This window comes from Coregonus lavaretus (assembly GCF_964263955.1).
Source record: "Coregonus lavaretus genome assembly, chromosome: 33".
NCBI classification, from domain to species: Eukaryota; Metazoa; Chordata; class Actinopteri; order Salmoniformes; family Salmonidae; genus Coregonus; species Coregonus lavaretus.
The window spans coordinates 2,106,103-2,128,019 of NC_140020.1; the positions used below are offsets into that span (position 1 = coordinate 2,106,103).

Genomic DNA, 21,917 nt, shown 5'->3' on the forward strand with positions numbered 1-21,917 from the left:
TGGTCTGAATATATATATATTCTTATAAAATGTAGCCACAGATGGCAAGGCTAAGAATAAGTATATGCACATGCTTACACTCATTACATGTTAACTTTTGTTTTATTGGTTGGGACTTAGAAAGTCCCAAAGGGGGGAATATATGGATGATTTTCTAGTACATATGTTGTAGAACGAAACGCCTACATGCCTTAAATGCTTATGGATTTAGAACCAATTAAAAGGGTTAAAACAGAGACAGAGACATTTCTTTAGTGCAAATGCTGTGCTTCTGATAAGAATGGTTTCCTCTAACTCCCCCCGCAGCTGGTCTGGGTATGTCAATGACATGTGACGGAGATAAAACTTCTCGTTGTGGCTGTGTGGAGATTGGAGTAACAATGGAACTAGTGTTGTCACTTGTTTGTGCTTATGACCTGACACACATAGCCACATGCACATAGTCACAAGGAAAAACCATAGTGGCTCAGGCTGTTGGGAAAGGCTTAAATGTATGTTATGGACATGACGTGTGTAAACCATGTTTAAGTATTAAATTGATATGTTTTATAATGTGTTATGAAATGATAAGGGTAAAACAGAATGAACATGATTGATACTTTGTACTCCAGATGCATGCCTGGATAGTGAATATAGTCAATACAGAGTGTGATTGTTCTTTAACGTAGGTATGTATATGATTTTTTGAGAGCGTGTCCGAGTCACGCCACCAATATAATGAGATAAGCGACAGAGGCCCCATTTAGAGAAGCGCACCTAGCCTTCGTGAGTAAACAACATGTGACACCGAAGGATGTTAATCATGTACATATAATGGAGTACCTGTGTAGGTTGTATAAACATGACTATGCATTTGTGTATAGCCGGCTCGGCTTTGTTACGCTTTAATAAAGTCTATTCTGAATTCACAAGCTCCGGTTTTTTGAGAGATATTTTTGAGTTAAACATTTCTACCACACTACTGATGCCAGTGTTGCCAATTTAGCGACTTTGTCGCTATATTTAGCGAGTATTCAGACCCCTCTAGCGACACATTTTCAAAAAAGCGACTAGTGACAAATCTAGCAACTTTTTCTGGTGTTATTGGAGACTTTTGGAGACACTGACGTGAAAGCACGTATCGTTCTTACTCTTCTCAACGAGCAGCGGGTTCTGCCGTGTGCCCCACCCCCGACCCCCGCTGCCGTGGGCCCCAACCCCCGTCCCAAAGCACTCACAGGCGGCCCAGTCCTCGCGCAGCAGTCCCTCCCAGCTGCCGTCAGAGCAGGAGATGTTCACCCCTCCGCATCCAGACTGCAAATGAATCGCGCATGCGGGAAGCTGCCACTGGCTGATCCCGCCCTGGCTTACATTCAGGGCGGGATGTAAATGTAGGGTGTTTTTTACTCACTTTTTGTCTCCCTCACGACGTTATTCCTCTCTCCTACAGCGTCCATCACAATTACATGCACATGGCAAATTATGCAAATTAGGTGATGACGTCATTTAGCGACTTTTAGGACAGCCAATAGCTACTTTCCTTACTGAGGAGTTGGCAACACTGACTGATGCACGTTCAGCTAAATTAACTGTCGAACAGAACGGTGAACAACACATAGGGCGCCGTACTATGGCTGACCCTGTAAAACAACACATTTCACTGCACCTGTCCGGTGTATGTGACAATAAAACATCTTATCTTATCTTACATAACTAGCTGGCTAATTAATGCTAAATGAACATTTTGCCTGCAAGTGCATGCTACCGTTATCTAGCGACCTAGTTAACTGGCAAAGAAAATAACTTGTGTTCTAGCGCTTAGCATTAGCTGTGGGCTGACAAACCTAAGTAACTGGATGGCATGCTAGCGTAACTGTAGTTACCTGGCTAACGGTACTAGCTACACAACACACGATAGAAATGTATATCAACGGTCAAGGTATGCAGCTTGCAAGGTATCATCATGTTGTGGTTACAATAGGCACTGGCCAGCCAAGTAGGGGGCACGAATTCCTCCTAAAAGTTCAGGCTAGCTTTGTCATTTCTGACTGGAAATCAGATCCGTTACATTTGAATTGTTAACTGTCAATCTTGGGGCGTTTTTGACATTGGAAATAGCTTGCTAATTAGCCAAGAAGTTCCCAGTCACTTTTGAATTATTTAAATGGATTCTGCCCCTTTAAGGCCACCACCTGCCCTGGACATATGAATATAGTTATTATAGTAATACAATGCATTTTGGGGGATAGCAAGTTCGGCTTGTTGCAGCGAGGCATATTTCCTGCACCTCTCCTTCCCCTTGAAAATGCACGACGGCGGGGACTCAGAAGCCTCCGTCCTCGGAACCTCGCGATCTAATTATTTCTCCCTCCCGGCCATCTCAACCCATAGCTCCCTCACCATATAACCTCCAAAAACACTTTCTCACCTTGGCCCCGTGTCCCCCTTTTGCACTCTCTCGTAGCTGCTGCCGACTCTCAGTTCTCTGACTCCAAGATGGCGGGTCTATGCAACGAACGAGTCTGTGAGATTTGAGTCGACAGCAACAGTGAGGCGGCCACTTTCTGTAACTGAAAGACACGACGCCATGGCGAGGACTGAGCAAGGAACAGGCAAACTAATTAAATGCAGAGAGAGTGACGATTTCGTATCTGCTCTTCAAGGGAATTGCTGCGGAAATGTCCCGTGTAGCTCAGTTGGTAGAGCATGGCGCTTGCAACGCCAGGGTTGTGGGTTCGATTCCCACGGTGGACCAGTATGAGAAGAAAAAAAAATGTATGCACTCACTAAGTCGCTCTGGATAAGAGCGTCTGCTAAATGACAAAAATGTAAATGTAAAATATATCAACAGAAACATTGTAACAAGTATTTTCTAGTCAGTTGTGGCAAAAAAAACTGCACATTAGAGGGGATTTATACGACATTATCGTTTCCGAGCCGAACTCGATTGGTGGAGTCTGCTACTCCCGAAGATTACCGAGCTACGTGTTACGTCACTGAAAGGGAACCTCGTAAAACAAGTATCGCGAGCCGGTTTCTTTCGTTCATTTATTTTGTCGATTTTAGGACTGATTTGATATATGAGCTATACATTGCACACAAGACATGTTACGATTTAACTGTTACCATCAATATATACCTGATACTGGTTCTTCAGAAGCCTCAGTTACGTGCATAATATATTTTACTTTATCCCAAACAACCTTCACACTCACTTTTCAAAGCAGTGCAACAGTGCAGAGAAAATGCTTGAGTGAAAATCTCAGTCTGCTGTACATTGATGACACTGTAAACACTGAACTGAAGTCCTAGGCCATTTCCCTGTCCTTGTCAGTTGCTGCATATTTATGAGAGGAAGGCGTCTCACTCAATCCCCAGAATAATATCATAACTTAAGATTTTTCATATTCACCTTTCGGCTTTCAGACAGAAGGTCCCTCACACCATCAGAGGAATTCATAACATTCAAACACACGAAATATAACAATTCCATAGACCGATTTGAAGATTTGTTTTAATTTTCATAAAGCACATTTAGCAAACCATAGCAAAGTGGGGTTACATTGACCTGATCTCAGAGGGTGTCACAACAGAATAAACTGCCAGCCAATGCAACAGGTGTGAAGGAAGTTGTCATGACGCCATAACTGACACTAACAACAAAAACGTAAGTAATTCATAAACATACATTCCACAGTACCATTCATGTCACTAGCCAGTGGAATTAACTAATACCAGTTGAGATTTATAAAATCTGAATTTCTAAATCTAATTTCAGAGAAAAATGTGAGAGTTATTTTGTTAATTCAGACAGATTTGAGTGTAAAGACAGTAAACCGATCATAGTGCAGTTTGAAGCTTCGCTGAAAAAACAAGAGAGAAAGAAGGAAGAGAGAGAGAGAGAGAGAGAGACTGGAACATATGATATTACAGAGAAGTAATAATAATATTATTATAGGGGCTAAGAGGTTATAAAGGAGCTCCTGCATTCTTCCCCTCTCCTGTGAGTATCCATCGCCAGGCGCTGTGTACTTCCCATCATCACGGAGAATACAGTACTCACTGCTCACACAGCAATGTACTCACTGCTCGTTTCCTTTCCATTTCAGACAGCACAAGCAGCGCATCTGAGTCATCATTTCAGACATTTATGAAATAGACAAGTCTTATTTCACTCAAAAGTTCAGACAGTTAAAGCCCATTTCAGACCAATTACAGTCCCACTTCATTTCACTTGTCATTTCAGAATGGCAGCTCAAGTCCATTTCAGACCCGTTCATTTCAGACAGCCACCTCAAGTCTGCCATTTCAAGCCTGTCCAGTTTCAGGCAGGTCCAACCATCCATTTCAGAGCCAGCTGGACTTCTCCTCCTCAAACTTCTGTGGATCAATAAATGGCTTGTCGATTGACTTGATCATCAGCTCACCGCAGTACACACACTCGCAGGCGATGATGTCATCGATGTCGGACTTGATCTGCTCTCGGCTGACTCCGGCGCTTCCTTTCCCCAGGCTGGCGGTGTCACCCCCCTCCTCCTTCTCCTTGGGGGCGGGGCGGTGGCGGGACTTGGAGGTCTGAGTGGCTGCAGCCAGCTTCTTCTGCATCTCATCTAGTTTAGTCTGCTTGTAGGTGGACAGGTGAGGGCTCACCTGAGGAAAAGATCCCTAGTTTAGTCTGCTTGTAGGTGGACAGGTGAGTGCTCACCTGAGGAAAAGATACCTAGTTTAGTCTGCTCGTAGATGGACAGGTGAGGGCTCACCTTATATAAGGTAACTAGTGAACTTAAAAAAGGCTATTGAACTATTGAATCTCCTGGGGGAAGAAGACACATTAATGAGACATCTCTGGCTCTAGTGTACATTTTTGGGGATATCCTCCTCCAAGCCATTTTCATTGTGTGTGTAGCGTACATAATTTACAAATATACGTAGTAATGACCCAATGCCCCTCTGTTTGCTGAAATACATTGTTAGCTAACTCTTCTTGAAATAGGGTCAAAGGTCAAGATCAAAATGATGTGCTACTGACCTACTGGTATATATGGTTACATTTACATTTTTAGTCATTTAGCAGACGCTCTTATCCGGAGCGACTTACAGTTAGTTAGTGAATACATTATTTTATTTTTTTCATACCCCCTGTGGGAATCGAACCCACAACCCTGGCGTTGCAAACGCCATGCTCTATCAACTGAGCTACATCCCTGCCGGCCATTCCCTCCCCTACCCTGGACGACGCTGGGCCAATTGCGCGCCGCCCCATGGGTCTCCCGGTCGCGGCCGGCTACGACAGAGCCTGGATTCGAACCAGGATCTCTAGTGGCACAGCTAGCACTGCGATGCTGCGCCACTCGGGAGACTGTTAGCCAACTGTTCTTGAAATAGGGTCAAAGGTCAAATAAAATGGGTTTGCAATACTGACCTCCAGGAAGAGGCAGTCGTAGTGGAACATGTGACCACAGAGGAACAGGTAGAAGGGTCTGTTGAGGAGGGGGAAGTCGCAGGCAGCGCATTTCTCCTGGCTCTCCACCACCCCGTACTTGTTCCTCATCTCCTGGATGTCCTCTCTGATCCGCTTGGCGCTCTCCGTCGCCTCCTCCATCTCCTGCTTCAGCTCTTCTATGTGCTGGTTGTACTCCTCTAAAGAGCTGCAGATAGCCTCCTGCCGGGGAGGGAGGGAGGGAGGGAGATGGTGTGGAGGGACATAGAAACACAAATACATAGAAGCTGAGATTTGGTTCTGGGTGCCGAGATTACATACTTGCAAACATTTGGTTTGGCTGGTACAATGGAACCAATAGAATAGTCCCAAAAGTGCAAGATCCAAGGTAAATTAAGTGCACCTCAAATACTGTCTTGTGTGTGTGTGTGTGTGTGTGTGTGTGTGTGTGTGTGTGTGTGTGTGTGTGCGCTTGTTTGTTTGTTCATTTGTTTTAGATTCTGGACCTAAACATTTGATTCCAGTATTACCTTGAAGTGGTCTATGGTGACGAAGTCTGGGAAGAAAGGCAGTATGTCTTCTATCTTCAACAGGTTACAGCTGGACAGACAGTTCATGGCCTTCTTCACATCCTTCTCCTCCTGCACCACGTGACGGGCGATCTTCAGCCACAACTTCTTCCTCAACTCCTCATCATCCTCAGGCAGGTCAGCACACGACTTGGCCATGTCCACATCCACCTGGAAGGAGAGGGAAAACAGCACAGGAGAAGAGTTGCACCAGCCGCTTGAGGAACGGATTTTCAAGGAGCGGGACACTAATCCAGACGCTTATAAGTAATCCCGCTACGCCCTAAAATGAACCATCAAACAGGCAAAGCATCAATACAGGACTAAGATCGAATCCTACTACATTGGATGTGGCAGGGCTTGCATACTATCACGGATTACAAAGGGAAACCCAGCCGCGAGCTGCCCAATGAAGCGAGCCTACCAGATGAGCAAAGTTTTTTTTATTTTACCTTTATTTACCTAGGCAAGTCAGTTAAGAACAAATTCTTATTTACAATGACGGCCTACACCAGCCAAACCCGGACGACGCTGGGCCAACTGTGCACCGCCCTATGGGACTCGCAATCACGGCCGGTTGTGATACAGCCTGGAATCGAACCAGGGGGTCTGTAGTGACGCCTCAAGCACTGAGATGCAGTGCCTTAGACCGCTGTGCCACTCGGGATATAAAATGCCTTCTATGCTGGCTTCGAGGCAAGCAACACTGAACCATGCATGAGAGCACCAGCTGTTCCAGATGACTGCGTGATCACGCTCTCTGTAGCCGATGTGAGTAAGACCTTTGAACAGGTTAACATTCACAAGGCTGCAGGGCCAGACGGATTACCAGGACGCGTACTCAGAGCATGCGCTGACCAGCTGGCAAGTGTCTTCACTAACATTTTCAACCTCTCCCTGACCCAGTCTGTAATACCTACATGTTTCAAGCAGACCACCATAGTCCCTGTGCCCAGGAATGCCAAGGTAACCTGTCTAAATGACTATCGCCCCGTAGCACTCACATCTGTAGCCATGAAATGCTTTGAAAGGCTGGTCATTAAATCACATCAACACCATCATCCCAGACACCCTGGACCCACTCCAATTCACATACTGCCCCTACAGATCCAAAAGATGATGCAATCTCTATTGCACTCCACACTGCCCTTTCCCACCTGGACCAGAGCAACACCTATGTGAGAATGCTGTTCATTGACTACAGCTCAGCGTTCAACACCATAGTGCCCACAAAGCTCATCACTAAGCTAAGGACCCTGGGACTAAACACCTCCCTCTGAAACTGGATCCTGGACTTCCTGACGGGCCGCCCCCAGTTGGGGAGGGTAGACAACAACACATCCGCCACACTGACCCTCAACACGGGGGCCCATCAGGGGTGCGTGCTCAGTCCCCTCGTGTACTCCCTGTTCACACACAACTGCGTGGCCGTGCACGGCTTCAACACCATCATTAAGTTTGCCGACGACATGACGGTGGTAGGCCTGATCACTGATGACGATGAGGCAGCCTTTATGGAGGAGGTCCGTTACCTGATAGTGTGGTGCCAGGACAACAACCTTTCCCTCAACGTCAGTAAGACAAAGGAGCTGATCGTGGACTACAGGAAACGGAGGGCTGAGCACGCACCTATTTACATTGATGGGGCTGTGGTGGAGCGGGTCGAGAGCTCCAAGTTCCTCGTTGTCCACATCACTCAGGATCTATCATGGTCCACACACACCAACACAGTCGTGAAGAGGGCACGAAAGAGGGCCCTCAGATCATCAAAAGGTTATACAAAAAGCAAGATTGACAGCATCTTGACTGGCTGCATCACCGCTTGGTATGGCAACTGCTTGGCATCCAACCGCAAGGCGCTACAGAGGGTAGTGCGAACAGCCCAGCACATCACTGGGGCCGAGCTCCATGCCATCCAGGCCCTCTATATAGGCAGTGTCAGAGGAAAGCCCTAAAAATCGTCAAAGACTCCAGCCACCCAAGCCATAGACTGTTCTCTCTGCTACCGCACGGCAAGCGGTACCAGTACACCAAGTCTGGAACCAACAGGACCCTGAACGGCTTCTACCCCCAGGCCATAAGACTGCTAAATAGTTACATTTCTATTATTTCTGTTTTCTTTCTCTCCGCATTGTTGGGAAGGACCCGTCAGTAAGCATTTCACTGTTAGTCTACACCTGTTGTTTACGAAGCATGTGACAAATAAAATTCGATAATGTATGTATACAGTGATCCCTCGCCACTTCGCGGTTCACTTATCGCGGATTCGCTATTTCGCGGATTTTCATAATGCATTTTTTTTTTTTTGGTGCATTGTGCTCTGCATTCTGATTCGCTAAAAACTCACTCCCGCTTCTTGTATCAAAACATGCTACGAATTGTGCTATCATTTTGTCGTCTCGTGCAGTTATGTGTACGTACATAAAACAGCTTGGCAAATTTACATTAAGTTGGCCAAATTATCTTGTAATTTCGAACATCTCCTAAACCCATAATGTCGACGAAACGGCCTGGACCGACAAAAGCACCTGCGGATGGGCCCAAACGGCGGAAGATGCTACCTATCTCAGATAAAGTTAAACTTCTGGACATGCTAAGGGAAGGTAAAAGCTATGCAGCCGTTGCTCGCCATTACGGAATCAATGAATCTTCCGTTCGTTACATAAAGAAGGAGGAAAAAAACATAAGGACGACAGCAGCAGTCAATGAGGAGGAAGGACTAACGCTTGGTCGCTTAGCAACCATGGTGCGAATGGCCACTGAACTTAAGCGAGTAGCTGAGGAATGGGACCCTTTGATGAGCCGTTCATTACAGTTCTCCAACGTAATCGATGGTGGCATGTCGGTGTACAAGGATCTTTTTGCAAAGAAGAAAAAAGAGCGACAACAGCTGCCTATCACTATGTTCTTCTCCCGAACAAACACACCTGCACCGCGGGCTTCAGAAGAAGAGAACACTGCAGAGCGAAGTCAGGATGCAGCGGCCCAGTCTGAAGAGCAGTGAAACGGCCTACACGTGAGTCACTGTATTTGTATACATGTAATAGTTGCTAATTGTAAAAAAAAAAAGTTTTCTATTTCGCGGATTTCACTTATCGCGGGTCATTTTCGGAACGTAACCCCCGCGATAAACGAGGGATTACTGTATATTGAGATAATGAATGCAGATATTGAGATAATGTCTGTATATATTGAGATAATGTATGTGTATATATTGAGATAATGAATGCAGATATTGAGATAATGTATGTGTATATATTGAGATAATGTATGTGTATATATTGAGATAATGTATGCGTATATATTGAGATAATGTATGTGTATATATTGAGATAATGTATGTGTATATATTGAGATAATGTATGTGTATATATTGAGATAATGTATGTGTATATATTGAGATAATGTATGTATATATATATTGAGATAACGTATGTATATATTGATGGTGTAGCCCACTATTTGCACTTTCTTATCTTGCAATATCCTGTTAATATCAAATGATCAACAGTTAGCTACATATTAATCAAAACTAGCCAAGACACTCACTTGTAGAGCCAGATCGACAGCTTCCTCATACAGCCCCATGATCTTATAGACCAGAACACAGGCCTGGAGGAAGCCATGTTCAGCACACAGCCTCAGGGCATACTTTAAATCATAGTGGATGTCTGAAGCGTGGGTCCCAGCCTGTCAATCATAAAATAACCTATGTTTATGTGTTAATAATAATACATTTTAATGTATTATATTTGATTTACTTTCAAGATACCCAAGGACACTCGGAGTAAACTAGAATAAAATATAAAACAGGTAATTTTTTTTTTTAAAGTTAGCGATAGATATTTGGTCTGCGTGTCCTTGGTCGAAAGTAGAGCTCTATATAGGGAACAGGGTGCCATTTGGGACGGACACAGCCTTGAACCTACCTGTTCCAGGTACCACAGGAGACTCTCAGGTTTGTACTTGGCGTAGACGGACAGCAGGTAGTTGTGTATGGCCTCTTCTGTCACCGTGAGCTGGTAGACGCAGAACTCCATGTAGCGGATGGTCTCGTGGATCTGTTGTGTAGAACCCATCTGACTGTAGTTGACCAGGGCTGGAATCAGTTTCTTAGGTTCCAGCCTGCTGCCCATCTGGATCCAGGCATCCACCACCTTGTGATTATTAAAGGTTATTGTTCATTAAATTAATTCAATTTCCCTTTCACAAATACACAAAAATCGGCACTTTACATGCCATGAATTTCCGTGAAAATGTAAAATAAAGTATGGTAATGTATGGCATGTCAAACTGAATTGCATTGTACTTGAACAAAAAGACAATAATAATAATAATAATAACAACAAAACATTTCAACGCAAAATCACCGTATCACCTTCTTAGGTATGTGTTGCATGAGGATGGGGGAGAACTTATAGAAGAGCTTCTCGTCGCAGTGCTTAGAGAGCACCTCCAGGGCGGCGCTATAGTCATCATGCTGACAGTGGTGGGAGATCACCCTCTCATAGTCCTAGAGAGAGAGAGATAAATAGATGTAGATTCTTTCTTAAATCCCAGAAAATGTCAAAACAGCAGCAGCAAGTTTTATTATACAAAACGGAAAATAAAGTGGCAGAAAATTGCCTTACCATTAGAGAGACCAGTGTTAATTTGAGCAGCTATTTTTAGATTTAGTCTTAAAAATACCTTTTAGTCTTAAGTCACATTTTAGTCATTTCATCCTCCGTTACTTTTAGTTATTATCAGTCGACTAAAACTCCGGACAAGTTTAGTCACAGACATAATAATGACTCCTTTATCTTCCGTCATGTGAACATTCAGATAGCCTCGTCCAACTAGGCCTAATACCCCTCCTATACCTTAGCTGGTAACATTGATATTGTGGCAGACTGTAACCGATGCCAGACATTATTAACCGTAAAGGCTATAAAGCCTTGGCTACAGGTTAAACATTTTTTACAGCTCTGATTTTCTCCCCGTCATAACCGTCAAAGGGGGGTAAATAACAGTGGTTTCCTTGAAAAAAAGGGGGAGAATTTGAGCTTTACAAAAATGCCAGAAATATTACTGTACACCTAACATTCAACAAATAGCATTCTTTTTTTTTTTCCATAGGAAAAAGCAACCGCAACTCGCATTTGTGGACCGGGGCCCGAGAGCTGTAACAACACATTCACATTCACACACTTTTACACTCATCATTTGCTGCAGCTACTCTGTTCATTATTTTACACGTATTATCTATCCTGATGCCTAGTCACTTTACCCTGGCTTCATGTACATATCTACCTCAAATACCTTATTATTATCTATCCTGATGCCTGGTCACTTTACCCTGCCTTCATGTACATATCTACCTCAAATACCTTATTATTATCTATCCTGATGCCTAGTCACTTTACCCTGCCTTCATGTACATATCTACCTCAAATACCTTATTATTATCTATCCTGATGCCTAGTCACTTTACCCTGCCTTCATGTCCATACACTATACAGTAAGCAACCCCAGCACAAGAACTGTTAGTCTGGAGCTTTATGAAATGGGTTTCCATGGCCGAGCAGCAGCACACAAGCCTAAGATCACCATGCGCAATGCCAAGTGTCGGCTGGAGTGGTGTAAAGCCCGCTGCCATTGGACTCTGGAGTAGTGGAAGCGCGTTCTATGGAGTGATGAATCACGCTTCACCATCTAGCAGTCCGAGGGACAAATGTCCATTAGTCTCCCGTGGAATTCTCGTCTCGTCACATTTTTTGTCTATTAAAATGAAGTCATTTGTAATAGTTATGAATTTTTTCCAGGGCGTCTCGTCTCATTATCGCCGTAGTTTTAGTCAGGAAAAATAGCTTGTTGATTAGTATTTTTCGTCATAGTTATTGACAAAATGAACACTGTTAGAGACAACCAATAGAGAGCAGCAATAAATCCTACAATACAATACCATGAATGAACAGCAGGGTTGGGGTCAATTCTATTTCAATTCAGGAAGTACACTGAAATTCCAATTCTCTTCAATGCTTTTCAATGTGGAATTTGAATTTGGTTCCGTGGTTGCCATGGCACCGTAAAGTAGCATAGGCGAGCTCTGTAGATACTTTTTTTTTTGTGTGTGTGTTTTTTGTTGCATTTTGTAATCGTTTTTGGGTGGTTCTGGCTTCTCTGGGGTTTGATCACTATATCCTATGGTCTTGACTCTCAGAGTTGCAGGATCATGATGAAAAGTATTTTGGCTCGCTAGCTAGCTAGCTGGCTGTTTGGATTCAAGTACTGTGGCTTTTTGTTTCATCTGTTTGGAAGTATTACACCAAGGACTGCAAGCTGTGTCCAGAGGTAGCAGAGGAAAGTCAGGGACTGTTCAGGGAATGCAAGCTGTGTCCAGAGGTAGCAGAGGAAAGTCAGGGACTGTTCAGGGAATGCAAGCTGTGTCCAGAGGTAGCAGAGGAAAGTCAGGGACTGTTCAGGGAATGCAAGCTGTGTCCAAAGGTAGCAGAGGAAAGTCAGGGACTGTTCAGGGAATGCAAGCTGTGTCCAGAGGTAGCAGAGGAAAGTCAGGGACTGTTCAGGGAATGCAAGCTGTGTCCAGAGGTAGCAGAGGAAAGTCAGGGACTGTTCAGGGAATGCAAGCTGTGTCCAGAGGTAGCAGAGGAAAGTCAGGGACTGTTCAGGGAATGCAAGCTGTGTCCAGAGGTAGCAGAGGAAAGTCAGGGACTGTTCAGGGAACGCTCCTAACCACTGCCAAGATGTGGTGGCTTTTCGTGCGCTTTTCAGCAGCTGTGACATCACCCGGGCGGCAGGTAGCTTAGTGGTTAAGAGCGTTGTGCCCAGTAACCGAAAGGTCGCTGGTTCTAATCCCCGAGCCGACCAGGTGAAAAATCTGTCGATGTGCCCTTGAGCAAGGCACTTAACCCTAATTGCTCCTGTAAGTCGCTCTGGATAAGATCGTCTGCTAAAATGAATGTAAAATGTAAAATGTAAAACATTCCTGCCGATGGAGGACCAGTAGCAGAAAAGCGGCTCCAATGGAGTGACTGACCATTCAGAAAAGCAGGTGTTGAAGACCTCTTGGCCATTTCTTTCAGACCGTCTTTGTTTCTCCTTGGTTGTCCCATCGGTGCCCTCTCCACTGAACCTACACAGCCTTTCCAACCCAAATTGCCTCAACTTCATCCCAAGCTGACGGAGACTTTCAGGTCTTCAGCCTGCTATGCTATTGTTTGTTAATGATTAGAGACATTTATTTAAGAGGATCCCAATGGAAATAAGTTTTCAAACTATTTTTTGTCATCCTCAAATGATTTTAAATGCATTCTCCACACGTGTGGTTGTATTGTGTTTTAAATAATCAAATATATCTATCTATATATAGGAATTTGGTTCACTTTCTGAATTGACTAGAATTGAAATGGAATTGAGCCCAAGCCTGGATAGATAGCGTCATAAGATACCTTCATGATGACAGAGAAGTAGACCATGTCGTCCACGTTGCCATGGCTAGCCAGCAGGTCATAGATGGTCGTACGGTTGTTATAGAGACACTCCTTGTGTTTGGAGCTACTGAGGAACTTCCGGAACTCATCACGCGTCTCCTGGAACACCCCATGTTTCCCCTCGTCTGATTGCAGAAGCCCCAGGCGGTTCAGGTAGAGCTCAGTCAGCCAGGTGACCAGTAAGGTGATCTGGGTCTTCTCACTCTGTTTTAAATTCATCAATCAAATGTTTTTGTCCCCAGGGGGAAATTTGAATTGCAAGCAGGGGTAACATGATTTTTTTTTAAATACAGTCCATACAAAAGAGTTAAAAACAGATCACACAAAAGAGTTGTTACAAGTTACCTCAGATCACACAATAAGGCCGCATCCCAAATAGAACCCTATTCCCTATATAGTGCACTACTTTTGACCAGGGCCCATAGGATGTCATTTTGGACACACTAAAGTCACCAAAAACATCCTACCTGTTTCAGGTTGTTGAGTTTCTTTAGAAGGAACTCTTTCAGAGCTTCTTCCTGTTTCGCCTCGATGAACTTCAACGCGATCTCCTCAAAGTAGTTCTGGGTCAGAGCGTAGCACTTAGCACTCTCCAGATAGCGTTTGTTCTGGAAGCAGTGCTCTGCCTCCTTAGCCAGAACCATGTCCATGCACTCTGGCCGGTCCCGGCAGTACTCCTTAGCCAGGTCAAACTTGTTCATACTCATGTACATCTGCCACACATCCCTGGCTTCTCTCTGGATGTGGTATCTGGATTGAGAGAGAGAGAGAAAAAAAACACCTGGTCTTTTGTTTCTAGCACTGATTTCACAGATCGTGGCTGAACAAGGTTTAACTAGCAATGGCAGATCTAGTCTGATTTCACAGATAGTGGCTGAACAAGGTTTAATTAGCAACGGCTGTGATATGTGGTTGTCCTACCGATCCTAGTTGAATGCAGTGATTGTATGTCTCTCTGAGTAGGAGTGTCTGCTAAACGACTACAAAACTAAATGTAAGGTAAATGTACCTAAAGACGGCCTTCTCAGTGTAGATCCACACCAGGCCTCCTGCTGGGTCCTTGATCATCTTCTTCAGGGTGCCAAACTTATCAGGGAACACGTCCTCGCACACCACCTGTCAATCAATCAATCAACTGAATGTATTCATAAAACGTCCGTCCGTCTGTCCGTCCGTCCACAGTAACCTGACCTAGACCCCACAGTAACCTGGCCTAGACCCCACAGTAACCTGACCTAGACCCCACAGTAACCTGGCCTAGACCCCACAGTAACCTGACCTAGACCCCACAGTAACCTGACCTAGACCCCACAGTAACCTGACCTAGACCCCACAGTAACCTGACCTAGACCCCACAGTAACCTGACCTAGACCCCAACAGTAACCTGACCTAGACCCCACAGTAACCTGACCTAGACCCCACAGTAACCTGACCTAGACCCCACAGTAACCTGACCTAGACCCCACAGTAACCTGACCTAGACCCCACAGTAACCTGACCTAGACCCCACAGTAACCTGACCTAGACCCCACAGTAACCTGACCAAGACCCCACAGTAACCTGACCTAGACCCCAACAGTAACCTGACCTAGACCCCAACAGTAACCTGACCTAGACCCCACAGTAACCTGACCTAGACCCCACAGTAACCTGACCTAGACCCCAACAGTAACCTGACCTAGACCCCACAGTAACCTGACCTAGACCCCACAGTAACCTGACCTAGACCCCACAGTAACCTGACCTAGACCCCACAGTAACCTGACCAAGACCCCACAGTAACCTGACCTAGACCCAACAGTAACCTGACCTAGACCCCACAGTAACCTGACCAAGACCCCACAGTAACCTGACCTAGACCCCACAGTAACCTGACCTAGACCCCACAGTAACCTGACCTAGACCCCACAGAGCAAGCAGCAGCAAAGGCAGAGTCCCGTCCCGTCCTGTCCCGTCCGTGCGCCCACCTGTCCGTTGAGTGTGCAGATGGCCTTGACGCGGTCAGGGAGGAGGAGTAGAAAGTGGAACTGAGTCAACACGATGGAGATGGGCTTGTTGAAACTGAAGTCTATGTCTGGGGTGTAATCCCACACCTGATGGAGAGAGGGAGAGAAAGACAGATGGAAAGAATGTGTTATAAAAAATATATATAAAAAAGTACTGCAGCAGCAATATGAATTTCTAGAATACAATAGGATTCTTTTGAAAGACCAGTGACGAATAGACCTTCAGAACACCCATATCAACTGCGGGGAGCTTACCACTACAGCCCATGATAAATACAACACATCAAACCTTAAAGTACACTCGCCTAAAAATATTAGAATAGTATAGAAAACAGTACCTGCACATCACTGAGCAGCGAGTCCAACTTGACGTAGTCCAGCTGACCGTAGAGAACTCCGTTACCCATCATCCATGCGAAGGCCTTGGGGCAGGACCTGAGCTTGGAAGTGTAGAAGGTGATCTCACTGTAGCCCATGTTAAAGGGAAACTCCTGGAAGCTGGGCAGCAGCTCCTAGTAGTAGTAGTAGTAGACATAGCATATTATAAGCCTTGTCATAAGACACAATAAAAGGGTTCATATACGGTTATAACAAGTTATGAAGAACCTCACAGGCTCTGACCAAAAGTAGTGCACTATATAGGGAATAGGGTGCAATTTCTGACACAGCAATGTAGTTTTAAAAGGCTGTTTTAACAGACCTGGTTCTGTGAGAAGATGGAGCTGAAGCCTTGCTGCTCTGACCCGTCTGCCACGCGACCTACGAACTGGAACAGGCGCTTCCTGGTGGTGGCGATGATGAAGACTTTAGACTCCAGACCTCGCTCCACCTCTATACAGCATACTGGAGCTGGCTTCCCATCCTCCTCCAGGGAATGGACCTGTGTTTCAATCACATACATTACTCATCATAATAAAGGAACTAGTTTTGCAAACGTACTTTCAAAAAGCTACATCAAATACGATAACAAAAGATGTTAGCAAAAGCTTGCAGCCTGCGGATAAGTTCACATGAAGGAGTGTAACCAATGAATGTAACCATCTCAACACTGATTGATTAGTTAGAATGTCAAGAGGTTTTATTAGCATGGCTTTCCATGGGTTCAACTTCAATATAAAAAAAAGCATACAGTATTAACAGCATTTCTTATTTTGGGGGTGTGTTGTATTTTTTTCTAAATGTACTTGAAGATATACTGTATAATCTCATATGTTTATTGCCAGATCCTACCACTGACCTGTTTGAAGTACTGGTCAGGGTTGGTGTTAAACAGGCTTCCCTCTGAAGCAGAGATCTCAGCCTCGAAGATGATTCCCTGGCTGGTTCCCACTAGGATGGGCCCAGTGTTGGTCTCGGTCCCCAGAAGCTTGTTCCAGCCTAGACTCTCTATGAGGTGTCCTCTCCAGCGGGACAGAGACCTCACCTTCTGGGTGTTCCTGTTCAGATATAGACACTCACTGGTACTGAGAGAAATCACCAGGTGGGACCCTGCAGGGGAGGAGAGGGGAGAGCAGTGTTAGATCTGGTACTGAGAGAAATCACCAGGTGGGACCCTGCAGGGGAGGAGAGGGGAGAGCAGTGTTAGATCTGGTACTGAGAGAGATCACCAGGTGGGACCCTGCAGGGGAGGAGAGGGGAGAGCAGTGTTAGATCTGGTACTGAGAGATCACCAGGTGGGACCCTGCAGGGGAGGAGAGGGGAGAGCACTGTTAGATCTGGTACTGAGAGATCACCAGGTGGGACCCTGCAGGGGAGGAGAGGGGAGAGCAGTGTTAGATCTGGTACTGAGAGATCACCAGGTGGGACCCTGCAAGGGAGGAGAGGGGAGAGCAGTGTTAGATCTGGTACTGAGAGATCACCAGGTGGGACCCTGCAGGGGGGAGAGCAGTGTTAGATCTGGTACTGAGAGATCACCAGGTGGGACCCTGCAGGGGAGGAGAGGGGAGAGCAGTGTTAGATCTGGTACTGAGAGATCACCAGGTAGGACCCTGCAGGGGAGGAGAGGGGAGAGCAGTGTTAGATCTGGTACTGAGAGAAATCACCAGGTGGGACCCTGCAGGGGAGGAGAGGGGAGAGCAGTGTTAGATCTGGTACTGAGAGATCACCAGGAGGGACCCTGCAGGGGAGGAGAGGGGAGAGCAGTGTTAGATCTGGTACTGAGAGATCACCAGGTGGGACCCTGCAGGGGAGGAGAGGGGAGAGCAGTTTTAGATCTGGTACTGAGAGAAATCACCAGGTGGGACCCTGCAGGGGAGGAGAGGGGAGAGCAGTTTTAGATCTGGTACTGAGAGATCACCAGGTGGGACCCTGCAGGGGAGGAGAGGGGAGAGCAGTGTTAGATCTGGTACTGAGAGATCACCAGGTGGGACCCTGCAGGGGAGGAGAGGGGAGAGCAGTTTTAGATCTGGTACTGAGAGATCACCAGGTGGGACCCTGCAGGGGAGGAGAGGGGAGAGCAGTTTTAGATCTGGTACTGAGAGATCACCAGGTGGGACCCTGCAGGGGAGGAGAGGGGAGAGCAGTGTTAGATCTGGTACTGAGAGATCTAACACTGTGTAGTAAGCAGCAATAACACACATATATGAAACCCTCTTTCCTGGTTGGAAAGGTGCTCATATCAGTGATTTATTGCCACGTCATAACCTCTATTTCAATAGACACCTCAACAGAACTGTAAGAGTAAGGGAATGTAATTGGTCCAGACGTTTCTTTACTTCATTTTTTTATTTTTCTATTAACAACCATAATGACTTCTTTAGTACGTTTACTCACATCAATTAGTAATAATTAAAACCGCTTGGTGATCATTTACCTGAGAAATAGCTATGAAAACCTTGACAGTCAATGGGCAATAGACTGTCCATTTAAAGTGGAACTGACAGCGTTAACTACTTCTCAGTTATGAAACAGACAGAAAATCATAATATCAGTCGAAAATATCAAATTCCCAGTTTATGCTACAAAACCAACTTCATAAGAGGTTTTAAAAATAGGTTATTTTTGACTCAAAATTCCATGACGTACAGTAAGGCATTGTTGGCAGAGTAGATGGATGCAGTTCAATGCATGATTCATATAATTCACCAATACATTTCTTGGTAGTCCAAAAAATATTGCTATCAGGTTATAAATCACAGCTGGCCTGGTACATTGTTTGCTGCCTCCATTCGGGATGCACTGTTTCAGTTTCAACGACTCAATATTTTGGACAAAAACGGACGAATGTAACTAAGGCTGGGAATGTCAATACAATCAAACTAACAAGGGCAATGATCAGTCAGTCATAATGTGGCTAATAGGCTAGCGTATCTATTTATGTAGCAAGCTAAAATCACGGAGCCTAACGTTAGCTAGCTAACTGCTGGGAGGATGTCATGACATTGGACCAGTGGGTGAGTGGCCGACTTTCCCCCCCACCTCATATCATTTTTCGGTGCCTACAGCTAGAGATGCAAGTGTCATTTGGTTAGCTAGCAAGAAATGTGAATCACTGTTATCCACAGTTAGCATATCTCTTAGTTGTCAACCAAATGCATTTGGCATCGATCAAATGGGGGGGCAGGCAATTTCCCATTCAGTTGTCAGAACGTGGGTTTGGGCAAGCATGCAGAGAAGCTGCAGAAGGGCGAGGAGGCTACTATTCCTCATCTTTATCAGCGCTATTTCGCCAACTACAAGCAACAACAACAAAAAAGTTTGTGAGGGTTCATCTGGTTAGATTTTAGCTCATCTCGCTCTGGCTAACATTAGTTGTTGATCTTGTCGTTGTTGATGTGCATAACTGAGGGAGAGAGAGCCTACATGTTCATTTTTTTTTTTTTTTTTCACCTTTATTTAACCAGGTAAGCCAGTTGAGAACAAGTTCTCATTTACAACTGCGACCTGGCCAAGATAAAGCAAAGCAGTGCGATAAAAACAACACAGAGTTACATATGGGGTTGTTTGGGGTTCATATGGGGTTCATGGTTGTTTGATCAATAGGACTGTAAAGTTCCCAAATGTAAGAGGACTCCCTCTATATTTACATACAGTATTTGCAGAAATCCATTCAGGTGTATTTTGTGGCTTTTGGCAAATGCTTTCTAATGATCTAAAGTCGCGCTGTTGCTACTGCCTGGGAGTTGGCCCAGCGTCGTCCAGGGTAGGGGAGGGAATGGCCGGCAGGGATGTAGCTCAGTTGGTAGAGCATGGCGTTTGCAACGCCAGGGTTGTGGGTTCGATTCCCACGGGGGGCCAGTATGAAAAATAAATAAAATATGAATGCACTCACTAACTGTAAGTCGCTCTGGATAAGAGCGTCTGCTAAATTACTAAAATGTAAATGTAAAATGAGTACTGTGCAGGTATTCTACTTTAGGGACCTGTGGGGTCCAGGAAGAGCTCCCTCGTTCTCACCTGTGGGGTCCAGGAAGAGCTCCCTCGTTCTCACCTGTGGGGTCCAGGAAGTGCTCCCTCATTCTCACCTGTGGGGTCCAGGAAGAGCTCCCTCGTTCTCACCTGTGGGGTCCAGGAAGAGCTCCCTCGTTCTCACCTGTGGGGTCCACCTCGTTCTCACCTGTGGGGTCCAGGAAGATCTCCCTCGTTCTCACCTGTGGGGTCCAGGAAGTGCTCCCTCATTCTCACCTGTGGGGTCCAGGAAGAGCTCCCTCGTTCTCACCTGTGGGGTCCAGGAAGAGCTCCCTCGTTCTCACCTGTGGGGTCCAGGAAGAGCTCCCTCGTTCTCACCTGTGGGGTCCAGGAAGAGCTCCCTCGTTCTCACCTGTGGGGTCCAGGAAGAGCTTGTGTACTCTGCTGTCATCCTTCCTCCCCAGTTCTATCTGGTTGGGCTGGTCTGGCTTGGCAAGGTCAATCCTGGAACAACATACAGAGGAAAACTTTATAAACACCTTTATTAAGTAAAATTCACTTATCTTAGATACCAATACGGTATACAATCTTATGTGAAAACACACGCAGCTATTTCAGAAGATATTTTAAAGTTGTGCAACAAGACATTAAATATTCATCATTACACCATCATTACACCAATCCAAAAATATACATCATCACCCTGAACGACTGACATGGTCAACTCTTAATCCATCATTTGTCTTTTAATCCCATCATTTAGCAATCACGTCAAGATACAAACTGCACCACTCACACATTCTGCTCGTCTTACACAGAGAGGCATGGACAGGCATGGGTGACAGGGCTATTCACAAGACCCTGATAACGCTGGATCACTAGGGGGGGTGTTGCAGATAAAAGTGTCCCCTACCTCAGAAGAGTGTCCTTCCCTAAACTCATGCATAGCTGATTGTTGCAGACAGCGAAGTGGTTGATTTTCTCTGGGGGTGAGAAATCAATCCTCTGTTTGTTGAATATCGGCTTCTCCTCCTCCAGTCTCACATTCACGAACCCTACAACGAATCATGAATTACTTATGTCAATCATCATCGCCAACATAATCGAGTCCCGGTAGCAAGCTAACTAAACATTATATAGATAATGATTCTATTGGCTATATGAAAGCAATGTGGTGCGCAGATTCAACCATATAGATGGTCCCAACTAGCCTTATCATAAACAAAACCCAATTGAGAGGCCCGTAGCTTTCCCCAGTACCGGAGTGTGTTATGCCGATGTTGGCAGCAGACAGGCGGCTACTGTGTTGCACAGGGTGTCTGCTGTTCTGCGAGTCCTCGTATTCATCCAGGATAGAAGACATTGCAAAACGTCTAAAGCAGAGAAAACCTAGCTAATAGCTAACTTCTACAATTTCAGATCATGCGATGGCATGACTGTGCTAGCTAGCTATTTAGAGTCCGCAAAAAAACAGATTCGGTTGCCTGCGTGTCGTGAGAAATGTTTCAGAATAGAAGAGTAGCCCACAAGAAAGAAAACGGTATAATCTCATCCATTTAAAAACAGTCAAAACATTCTAATTTGGTGAAGCTTCCTGAAAATATACCAAACGCACAACAAGGGAGGGCCAGTTTAGTCAGGTGATCCACGGATGTCATCATGTGATCAGGACACTGTTGTAGTTCTAATGTCTGACACGAGGACGCGCACTTTGTCCAATATTCAAAAAGGGCTGCCATCTATTTATAATGATTATACATTGAATTCACTGCAAAATCATATAAGAAAAAATATATACATTATTGTACTTTAACCCAATCCTCAACCGGCTGGTAGAGCATGTTTTGACAATAGATTAAGAAGTAGATATGAAAAAATCTTCACTTGTACTTAATTGGTCAACTCCCCCAGCCCTCCTGCATCAATTTACATTATTTGTGTCCTTTTAGGTTGCTGCAGTTCAGTGTTGTGGCCCACTTAGAGGGCTGTAAGAAAACTCACAATCAATGGGATTAAAGGCAGGAATTCCGTTTGTGAGGGATTCATATCGCACCATTCCTGTTAGTAGAGACGTTGAAGAGTAGG

At 45.2% G+C, this 21,917-nt stretch overlaps 1 protein-coding gene across 1 annotated transcript; it reads right to left on the minus strand.

Annotated features, from left to right (window-relative positions):
• Positions 1-3,475: 3,475 nt before the first annotated feature.
• LOC311108251 (vacuolar protein sorting-associated protein 18 homolog) lies at positions 3,476-21,448 on the minus strand. Its single transcript, XM_084150872.1, has 16 exons — positions 21,093-21,448; positions 20,746-20,887; positions 20,245-20,336; positions 16,723-16,973; positions 16,186-16,365; positions 15,824-15,997; positions 15,447-15,572; positions 14,488-14,594; positions 13,946-14,228; positions 13,437-13,682; positions 10,367-10,501; positions 9,918-10,145; positions 9,538-9,678; positions 5,950-6,159; positions 5,402-5,641; positions 3,476-4,629 (listed from the first exon to the last, which is right to left on the minus strand). Exons 1-16 carry the CDS (start codon positions 21,193-21,195, stop codon positions 4,327-4,329), a joined length of 2,961 nt encoding a protein of 986 aa, XP_084006998.1. The 5' UTR covers positions 21,196-21,448; the 3' UTR covers positions 3,476-4,326.
• Positions 21,449-21,917: the final 469 nt, after the last annotated feature.